Genomic DNA, 10,812 nt, shown 5'->3' on the forward strand with positions numbered 1-10,812 from the left:
CATAGAAATGCCTGTTAATAGGTCTTAGGTGCTGGTTACGTCTAAAACGGCTTTTCCTGGAAAAGGGCAGCTCGCAGCCCCTGGCCAGTGGCTCTCTGGGCCGCTGTGAAAGCACAGTGCACCCCTCTGCAACGCTGGCATCCACAGTGCACCCCTCTGCAACGCACCTCCTGCGAGTGGGGATGTGGGGTGTAGGGGGGTAGTTTGAGGAAGAAAAAAGCTGTTTAGCCACTGCTGCGTGTGGGACGAGGGCGCGTTCAGAGTAGGCAAGCCTGCATGCTCGGCCGGTGCCCTGGGAGATGCTTTTTCCAGCCAATGCCGCCGGCTCAGCAGCAGCATCTTTGGAGGCAGGGGCGGCTCTCCCCTTCCACGGGGGGGCCGGGCGCCTTTATTCCGGCAAACACAGACGTTTAAAATAGGGTTTTGTTCAACCGGCATAAGTGATGCCGGCTCTATGTATAATCTGCGCCTGGGACCGGACAAGTGACGCCCACCTCGGAAAAACCTGGGCCCGTTCGGGACCCCCCCGCAGGGCGACCGGCCACCCTCTGCCCCCTCCCCTTTCCCCGGGCGACCGCTGTCCCGCGGCTGGCTACGACGCCGGGGGGGGAGCCGAGCCCGGCCCGGCCCGACCCCTCCGCCCCCCGGCGGTGATGCCCTCCTCCACATAGGAGAAGAGAGAAGGAGGGGGAAGGGAAGAAGGGGAGGGGAGGGCAGGGGGTGGGCGGCCCGCTGCCACCCCCCCAGGTCCTGCCCGTCCCCGTGGCGCTGCCCGTCCCTGCCGGCACGTGCCTGCCCGCCCCCTCGGGCCACTGCCGCGCCCCGACGGCCCCGGCATGGACGCGCCCGGCCAGTCGCCCGCCGGCCTCCCAGCCGGCCCCGAGGGCACGGCGGCGGGACGGGGCCCGAGCCCGGAGGCGGCCATCAAGGAGGAGGAGGCGGAGTACGTGGAGATCCGCGTCTCGCCGCGGGGGCCGGAGGAGAGCCGCCAGACTCCCGAGCTGGCCCCGGCCGGCGGCGAGGAGCGAGCGGCCGGTCCCGCACTGGAAAGCGGAGCCGGCGGGACTGGGGATGTTAGCGGCTCGGCGAGCGGCGGGCCGCCGGGCGGGGCCGCGGGGCCAGCATCCTCGGACGGCGGGCGAGATCGCCCGCCTTCCCCGGGCGCGGCGGTGGCGGCGGGATGCGGCGCTGAGTCCGGCTCCGGGGGGGCGGCGGGGAGCGGCGGGCCGCCGGAGGCGGGGGGCTGCCCGGAGTCCTCCTCCTCCTCCTGCCCTTCGCCGGTGAACAAGGCGGGCGGCTTTCCCGCAATGGGCGATCCGGTGTCGACGGAGGGTAAAACCTCCTCGTCCTCTTTCGGCTACGAAAGCGAGGAGGACGCGGACGCGGGGCGCAAGGCGGCCCCCCCCGGCGCCCCCCCGGGCATCCCCCCCGGCGGCGGCCGCGACGAGGCGCACTATATCAGCACGCAGGAGATCCAGCTGAGCGAGGTGGACCACGACATGGACTTCGACGCGGGGCTGGCCGCCCGCTGGGACTTCGAGGACAACAACGTGATCTACTCCTTCGTGGACTACGCCTCCTTCGGGAGCGACGAGACCCCGGGGGACACGCAGACGGAGGAGGAGGAGGAGGAGAATAGCTGCTACCTCAGCACGACCACCAGCGACCCCAACAACCAGACGGACAGCATCGACAACACCAGCAGCACCGAGATCATCAGCCTTACCTCCGAACACGACACCCCCGGCGGGGACAAGCGCGCCAGCTCGGGGGAAAGCCGGTCCAAGCAGCCCGGCCGCCCCGGCGGGAGCCCTGCCGCCCAGCTTCTCCTATCAATCAAAGCCGCTTCCCGGGCTATAAATGAGTCTAGCAACGTGCGCGGAAAGCAAAACACTACTTACGCTGCCAAGCATGAAGGCGACATGAGCCTCCGTGTCCCCGCGGCTGCTGAACGCAACGCGAGTTTAAAACCGGACGCGGTCCGCGACCACGCGAAAAAATTCATCGCGGTCCCCGCGCGGCTGCAGACGCGGTGCGGGGCCGGCAGGGCCGGGGAACACTCCAGCGGCGCCTCCAGCGCCGTCAGCGAGCTGGACGATGCCGACAAAGAAGTGCGAAACCTGACGGCCAGGGCTTTCCGCAGCCTGGCGTACCCCTACTTCGACACCCTGCGCCCCAGCTCCCGCGCCTCCTCCGCCTCTCTGCCCGACAATGCCCTGGGCATCAACCGCTGGTCCACCTACCTGGACCTCAAGTGCGGCAGCCTGGGGCCGAGAGCCGAGCCCAGCCTGCTGCGCTCCGGCCGCTCACAGACCAAAGCCCTCGAGTTCGTGGTCAGCAAGCTCGACGGGGAGATCGCCCACGTCGAGGCGCCGCGGCGGCTGCGGGCGGGCTCCCGGGTGGTGACCCTGCTGGACCTCGGCCATGCCCCCGAGGCCGGGCAGCCCCCCGAGGCGGGCGGTGGGGAGCCGCCGGCGGCGGAGGGCGGCGGGGGGGCGCCCAGCAAGAAGTCCAAGTTCGCTTCCAGCCTCCTCAAAAACGTCATCTCCAAGAAGATGCAGCTGGAGCACGAGTTCAAGATGGAGCGGGGCGAGATCACCGACACCTCCTACACCGGGCTGAGCGCCGGCCGGGAGACGGAGCCCGCCGGCAGCGGCGGCGGCCGGGAGCGGCAGCGGGAGGGCGGCGGCGTGCAGCGGCAGAGTTCCCGGCACTCGGAGGGCGGCTCGGACAGCACCGCGGCGACGGCGGAGGAGGCGGGCGAGGGCGGCGGCCGGTCACCGGCCTCCAAGGCGTCGACGCCCCGCGAGGGGAGCCGCAGCCTGGACCGAGCGCTGTCGGAGGAGCTGTGCGAGGTGAAGCGCAGCGCCTCAGAGGCCATCAAGGCCACCTTCCTCCGCAGCCAGAACAGCGCCTTCAGGTCGTGGAAGGAACGGGAGGCAGAGAGGAAGGAGGAGAGGGCGCCCGTCGGCAAGCTGAAGCTCTCCCCCAGGCACGACTGGCGGGCCGACCTGGGCGAGATCTCCGCCGGCAAGTCCACCAAGATGTCCCGCCTGTTCGTCCCCGCCATCCAGCACACCCCCCGCGAGAAGGAGCCCGGCAAGCGGGCCACCAAGTGCTCCGCCACCGCCTCCTCCTCGCCCCCCGCCGCCAAGCCCAAACCCCCCGAGATCAAGATCAGCCTGGGCAGCCTGCAGCAGCCCCGGGACGCCGCCTTCAGCATCGCCCAGCTGCTGACGCCGCGGATCGCCGTCCGGCCGCCGGAGGAGGGCAGGGGCCAGCAGCCCAAGTTGCCCAAGGCCGGCGACAGCCCCGACAAGGTGCCGCAGTTCCTGGTGCGCGACGTGAGGGACGGCAAGCACAGAGCCCAGGGACCCCTCCACCAGGTGCGGGACGTGCGGAAGCTCATCAAAAGCTCCTACAGCTGCGACTCCGGGGATAACAGCAGCGACAAGGGCAGCGTCGCCTCCGACCAGGGTGGCCAGGAGCAGAAGCCCCGGCAGCAGCTGGTCATCGCCGGCGTCCCCAGGTCCCTCTCCCCGGTGGTCATCACCTGCCAGGCGGTCGGCCACGCCAGCACCAAGCCCAGCGAGGCGGGGGCCAAGGCGGCGGGCAGGGCGCCGGCCTGCCCCCCGGAGGGCACCGTCCTGGTGCACCGCACCTCGGGAAGGCTGCCGGTGGCCACCATCGCCCCCAACAAGAGCGACCCGCGCCAGCCGTCCGTGCTGAAGATCGTCTCCAAATCCGCCGCGCCCTGGCGGAACCAGCCTCCGCCGCCTCCCGCCGAGAGGGGCCGGGGGCCGGAGGAGGACCCGCGGGAGGAGAGCAAGGCGGCGCCGGTACAAAACGCGCTGGAGAAGCTGACGGCGGCGGTGCGGAGCATGGAGGAGCTGTACAGCTTCAACAAGCGCGAGTGGAAGCGCAAGAGCGACCCGCTGCCCATCACCGACAGCCACGTCCTCTCCCTCATCGCCAGCCAGGAGCGGGGCGCCGGGGCCCGGCCGACTCCCCCAGCCGCCGCCGCCCCCGCCCCGCCGCCGGCGGATAAGGCGGAGGAGCCGTCGGGCAAAGGGCCGGGCAGCGAGCGGCTGCCCCGACGCCCCTCCAACAACGCCGCCGACAAGGTCTCGGCCAAGGCGGCCGCCTTCGAGAGCCTGGCCCGGCAGCGGCAGCGCGGCCCGCCGCCCCCCCGCGCCGAGCCCCCCGCCGCCCCCCGCGCCCTCCTCACCCTCCGCGGAGGAGCCGCAGCCCCTCCGCCGGGCAAACCCCCCTCCGAAGGCGGCCTGCGGGGCCAGGCGGCGCCGCGCTCCCCCCGGCTGCCCGCGGGGGGCGGCGATGCGGAGCGCGGCCCGGACTGCGGGAACTACCTGGCCCTGCCGCTGAAGGCGGCCCCCGAGCCCGGCTCCCCCCCTTCCCCGGTGCCGGTGTCGGGGGCGGGCGGCGGCGTCCGCCCCAGCCCGGTGTCGGCGACGGCGGCGGCGACAGCGCTGTGCAGCCTCCAGCCCTTCGGCACCGCCAAGCGCCCCGGCAGTCCTGCGAACCCCCCCGCACCCCCGCCCGCCGAGGAGCCCCCTGCCGCCCCGGCCCCGCCGCCCGCCGAGGGTCCCCCGGCCGCCCTCTACCGCCCGCCGCTGCCCTTCGCCGCCCTGCCTGGCGCCGCCCCGCCGCCGCTCCTCTGCTTCTCGCCCTCCGTGCCCGCCGCCGCGACGGCGGCCGAGCCCTTCCCGCAGACGCAGCGCAAGGTGCTGCTGGACGTGAGCACCGGGCAGTACTACCTGGTGGACACGCCGGTGCAGCAGCCCCTCAAGCGGCGCCTCTTCGACCCCGAGACCGGGCAGTACGTGGAGGTGCCGGTGCCCCAGCAGCCGGCCGTCGCCCCCGTCCCGCTGCCTCTCTCGCCCCTGGCCCTCAACGCTGGGGCCTACGGTGCCACATACATGCTCTACCCCGGCCTCCTGCCTGCCATGCTGCCCGCCAGTGCCCTGCCGCGTCCGCTATCCCACCCGGGCAGCGATGCCAGTGCCCCAGCCGAGCCCGGCAGCCCGGCAACAGCAGAGGCGACTTTTGCCGAGAGCCCCTACTACGTGGCCACCGGCAAGGGCCCACCACCACCCCGACGTGGGGCAACTGAGGCAAAGCCAGTCATCAGCATCACGGCGCCAGCCACCGGCCCACGGATCGTTGCACCACCATCCTTCGATGGCACCACCATGCGCTTTGTGGTGGAGCACCGGTGAAGAGCACAGGTGAGTCAGTGCAGGCTGTTGGGCATGGTGGTCACCAGCAACGCTTAAGGGCCAACCAGGTTACCAGCTGAACGGAAGCTGTGCCACAGCTTCTCCTCAAGGTGGGTAAGTAATGGTAATGGCCTGGGGGCTGCAGGTAGGCCTTCACTAGGACTTAAAATGTAGGCGTAACATAGAAATGCAAAGGTTACACACACCTGTAGATGCAGTTTAGTGTTCCTCAGAGCAGGTAAATAACCCTTCAGTAGAAGCACAGTAGTTGCTCGTCACACAGCTCTTATTTGCACAGCCCCATGGCTGGAGGGCCCTGTCTCAGTGGGGTCCCCTTGCTCCTGGTGAGGGGACTGCTGCTGGGCATCTCCTCTGGACCCACCTTGCAAGCCACGAAACGACCCCTCTGCCTCAGCAGCGCATCCCGAATTCCTCACCTCTCGGTGAGGAATTTCCTCTCTGCCCTGAACCCCTGCTTCTCCCCATCCTCGGGAAGAGCAGGAGGGGGATCTGATGGAGGCAAACCCTGACTTCGGGTCCTTCTTGTTAGCGGGAAGAGGGAACAGGATGCGTGGGGTAGATGCTGGCATCTTCCCCCAGTGCTGTGGGGCTGTGGACAGGGGTGCCTGCAGCTGCCTGCACTGCAGGAGGGCTCCAGCAGAGCCTACGCACAGTGCTGCAAATTACAATTTCGCACGGCTACTCCGAGCTTGGCCCGCCTCAGTCCCACCAGTGTCCGGTTACCTGGAGCTGTAACCCAGGGACAGCATCCAAATTCGGGGATGCGCGTGTGGGAGCGTTGAGTGTCCGGTCTGGAGCAAGAAGGAGGGCACAGGGCTGGGCATACAGCATGCATCGAAACCAGGGTGCAGGATGTCTTGCGCAAAATAACCAAGGAACGATGACATTTCATTTTAAAATAGCTGAAATATTAGCAAGGTGCCTTCAGGATGGGTGTTGCTGCTCCTCTTGCCTCTTGCTTTAAAACACAGGGCTCATCTTTGTCATGGGTGGTATTGGGCAGAGCTGCCAAAGTCCTTTGTGGCTTACTGAAGACTCGCAGAGTTTCTTCTTGGGGTATATCAAGAGGCAAAGAGAAACAGCGGCAACAGTCAGAGGTTTGGATTTGTCACCAGTTTGGGCTGAGTTTTGTTCAGGTCACATGCTTGAGGGTAAATTTTTTCTGCTGGTGTTTGTGTCATCTTTTTTTGCTCCTGTAGTTCTTTTAATTTGCATCATTACTACAGCGTAGTAGATTACTTGTTGAATGAAGCCTTACTGAAGTGATTTATGTGCTTACTTCTCTGCTTGTAAATACTTTGTCTCAGAAATGCCATTCTTTTATCTTGGGTAGAAACAAAGTTATTTTTATTGCCCCTTATGAGGTCACTCAGGATAGGCAAAGTACCAATTGAAGTTGAGCTCTGCGGTGCTACTCGACTTGATCTTGTCAGTGAAGTCTTCAAAACTGAAGACTAAACTGAAGGGTAGTTAGATAAAATGGCAAAAGGCATTTGTTTTTTCCATTTGCTCTTAAGGCCAGATTCAGACGGCCAGCACGAGGAATCTTATTTCACTCTTAAAAAGTCAAACATATTTCCCAGTGTGATTTGCCACTCGTTTCCCAGGGGTTATCCTGCCATGCCACGCAGGTAGCTTGCCTGCAATGCCTGGTGTACCACTGCGGCAGGTGATGCGCTCGGCAAGTTGCTCTTTCTTATTGGTGATATTAACTGCGTCCATGCTCTGCTTTTCTGTCGGAGTCCTACCGTTGCAAGGCCGGTGTGAAAGCTGCCCCAAAAGATCAGTGATGCAGAAACTTTTGTAGTTATTACAGAAGGTCTTTCAGCACTTTGAAGCCTTTCATCTCTTACCTTTAGTGATGCCCAGATGCATGTTGTCGAATACAGAGAGGGATGCCCCCTCCCTGCCGTCTCGGACCTGCTGAGGTAGGCGGGTGTCCTGCCCATGTATAATGGATGCGATGTGGGGGGTTTTTTCTTGACCTGTTCTGAAAGTCAGTAAAACAAATCATTTTAACTGTGTGCTACAAGACACATTTAGCTTGTCATGAGACCTTGGTTATTCATATAGCTCTCAGTGGAAAATAACATAAATAACATATATGCCAGTGGGGAATCGCATCTATAACCTCTTCCTGTTACTCTGTCCTGTCCTTGTACCTACTCAGCATTTTCGTTCACCTACATAACTTTCAAATCCCTTTGGATGTTTTTTTCTCTTCTTTCTTTTATCTGCTTTTTTTTTGTTTGTTTCCCCTTCTTTTCCTGTATCTTTCTTGTCTTCCTCTTCCTAATTAAACACATTCGTTTGCTTGGGGTAGCGTTTTTCCTCTAACAAGGACAGGAGTATGATTTCATATGAATGAGAAGGTGAACTGTTGATTGTTTTTTCATTCTAGTTGCTTTCATATCAAATCACGGTTTTTTTGATTGCAGCAATGCTGTGCATATCCTAAAATGAATTTTAAAACAGCCAGATTTGATCACATGAGCATGAGGTTTGAATAAAATACTGTCCTTTCAGGCCTCTCTTTCACTAGCCAAAATAAGTTGAATGAATGCTCTTTCTTTCCACTCTTGTATTTCCTTCTGCACCAGGCATAATCTCTGCCTTCCCTCTTTACTCTATTTTGTTCACGTGTCCATTCACAAACTGTGTCACCGTTTCAAGGACTGCTCCATTTTTGCTCTCTGTCACCTCTTGGAGGTCAGCATGACGGAGCTGACTTGACGCTTTGGTGGTGGTGCGATGCCCGTGGCGCTGTCGGCACCGAACCCTCCGCACGTCTGCGGCTCTTCCAGCGCTTCTCCCTGTGGCCGGTGCTCTTTCCTGCATAGTCAATGGGATAAAATGGATCCTATCAATTTGGATTCTGTCAAAATCCAAGTTAAAAGACGCAGTTTCTGAACAATTCTTGAATTTTTGATAGGCGGCAAATATTAGAGAATACGTACGTGTTTCTGAGAGATAACACAAGGTCGCTTTCCTCCCTCCTCTTTGTTCACGGTAGTTGGTGAGCTTTTAGCAGGATTTTCCTGCTGCACTTCTTCCTTCATATAAAAAAAAAAAAATGCTAATTTTCAGTTCTAGTAAACTTGCCATATCTGCCCACATTAGCATCCAGACAGTGCTGACCTGTAGCAAGCAGTTTGCCTAAAGGGAGCTTGTTCCCAGCCTAAATGACTGAAAATGTCTTTTTTTAACTTTCTTATCTATTTCCACAATATACTCTGTGGAGTTTATGCCTTGTTTTAGGTAAACAAATGAGAAAATAACATGTAGCAAAGTAGAAAGTAACTGTACTAAATTGTACTGTCAATATTAGAGGGGTATTTTTCCTTGCTCTGTTCAAACATGTGCCTAAGCTGAAGCCACCTGATAGTTACAGGAAAACGTGGGACATTTATTTTTGTAGTGAAAGTAGGCAAATGTGAGCAGTTCTTTCACCAAGGCATGCAAATGTACTTATTAGTTGTGTTTCTTCCTACCTGCCATCAGACAATCTGTGCCTGCCTTTTAAAAGTAATTTTGTGTAGATAGCATATACAAATTCTTTTTTTTTTAAAAAGGCTTATAAATTGGTATTTTTAAACTCTGTTTTAGTTGTGCCCTATTCAGCAAAACGTACATTCTACATTATTAAGTCAAAAAGTCAACTTACAGTGAAACATGCAGTACATAGGATTTACTTATGCTGATGCCTTCGCTGAGAATTTAGTAAAGCACCTGCTCAATTTTAGTGGGAAATACAGGAATATTCCAAGAACTAAAAGGGCTTTAGCATTTGATTTAATAAAGCAGTCTATAAATGGAAACTGAGGAAACATTTAAGGGGGCCTACAGGAAAGATGGGGAGGGACTTTTTACAAGGGCATGTAGTGATAGGACGAGGGGTGATGGCTTCAAATTGGAAGAGGGGAGATTTGGATTAGCTATCAGGAAGAAATTCTTTACCGTGAGGGTGGTGAGACACTGGAACAGGTTGCCCAGAGAAGTTGTGGATGCCCCATCCCTGGAAGTGTTCAAGGCCAGGCTGGATGGGGCTTTGTGCAGCCTGGTCTAGTGGGAGGTGTCCCTGCCCATGGCAGGGGGTTGGAACTAGACGATCTTTAAGGTCCCTTCCAACCTGAACCATTCTATGATTCTGTGAAATAGTGCTTAACATTGATACCAATGAAAGTTAATTGTGAGCTTAATTACTTTTCTTGTCCGGGATGCTTTCCTGGGCCAGTATTTAAGTCTTAACTCTACAAATCTTACAACACATGATTACGGGTTGTTCCTCTTTTGCTTACATACACCATGCTGGATGCTGTGTTTGTAAGTGAAGTGCTCTGGTCTTTAACTTCTGGAGGGATCGCTTAAATCCAGGATGGAACGCTTTTCTCTCTGTCTACCTATGTGTGGGGGGCTCCCCAGGAACAGTCCGTGGGGAACTGCAGAGTCATAAGGCACCACACATTTCACATCTCAGGCAGCAAGGATCGGTTCTGCTCAAAAAATAAGGCTGCTCGAGCACTGACTGGGTTTAAAAAGTCAGATGCCATTGTCTGATTCTTGGCAGTAGCTTAGGAAATTAGTAGGAAGAGTAGTATGACAACGGAGGCGATACTGTGCACTTCTCTGGAGTACTAAAGATTGCTCAAATGGTTGTGGCAACTCTCTAATAACCTACTTTTTATTAATGATGCTTTACTGTTTGTTTGGGTTTTTTTTACAGGGATAAGGAAGAAGAATCATGCTCCTTTAATCTGTGACACACTCGGTAACTCTAAACATTCATCCTAAAAACTGCTTCTACAGTTTTATCTTTTTTTTTGCTTCATCATACAAAACAAACATGTAAGTTTCTTGTTTTCTCCTAAATACCCCCCCAATTTTGGAGTACAGATACATTTAATTATGCAAGCGACACTAAATTTACAGCATTATTTTCTGCAAAGTTGTTTTTATACGGAAGCCAATCCGCAGGCGTTGGGCGGTGACCCTGTGCTGGTGGCTGGCGGCAGTAGTGCCACTACAGCTCTTTGTAAAGCGCGGGCTGTAAATGCAGCAGTGTTTCGGTGTGGACCGACATGCAGCTTCGTCCAGGTCCCTGGAACGCGTCGTGATGATCCAGGGCAGCCCTGCAACTCTTAAAAAAAAAAACAAAGAAAAAAAAAAAGCCCTCAGCGCTCTCCCATTGCAGTAAATGAGGGTCTTCCCCATAGGTTTCGGTGACAATTTGCGATCCGACGGCCGTTTTGTACTCTGTACTTCTGCACTTGGAATTGCAAACGGAGAGATCTGTAGTGTTAGGATTATCGTTAGTGTTTAATTTTTGGCATGGTTCAGAACGGATTGTGTAAATGTCAGAAGACACACTTGATTGATTTCGGGTTTTATTTGCTCCTCTGTACTGTGTTGAACATCACAAGTTGCCTTAATTATGACAGTGTTTAAATACTGGAAAGCCAGAAATTGAATGTAATATTTTCAGAACCTGATTCTAAAGGAGAGGACAGCATTTATTTTTCTGTAAGACTGCACTGCATTCTTCCTTAAATTGCAA

The 10,812-nt window shown here is 57.8% G+C and overlaps 1 protein-coding gene across 1 annotated transcript; it reads left to right on the plus strand.

The window, feature by feature from the left end:
* The first annotated feature begins 692 nt into the window (after positions 1-692).
* C5H4orf54 (chromosome 5 C4orf54 homolog) lies at positions 693-10,398 on the plus strand. Its single transcript, XM_074589487.1, has 2 exons — positions 693-5,246; positions 9,982-10,398. Exon 1 carries the CDS (start codon positions 837-839, stop codon positions 5,235-5,237), a length of 4,401 nt encoding a protein of 1,466 aa, XP_074445588.1. The 5' UTR covers positions 693-836; the 3' UTR covers positions 5,238-5,246; positions 9,982-10,398.
* The last annotated feature ends 414 nt before the right edge of the window (positions 10,399-10,812 follow it).

This window comes from Larus michahellis, chromosome 5 (assembly GCF_964199755.1).
Source record: "Larus michahellis chromosome 5, bLarMic1.1, whole genome shotgun sequence".
NCBI classification, from domain to species: Eukaryota; Metazoa; Chordata; class Aves; order Charadriiformes; family Laridae; genus Larus; species Larus michahellis.

Excerpts from the sequence above, each read along its gene's own strand:
- C5H4orf54 (XM_074589487.1), top strand. The coding sequence starts at position 837 with ATGGACGCGCCCGGCCAGTCGCCCGCCGGCCTCCCAGCCGGCCCCGAG.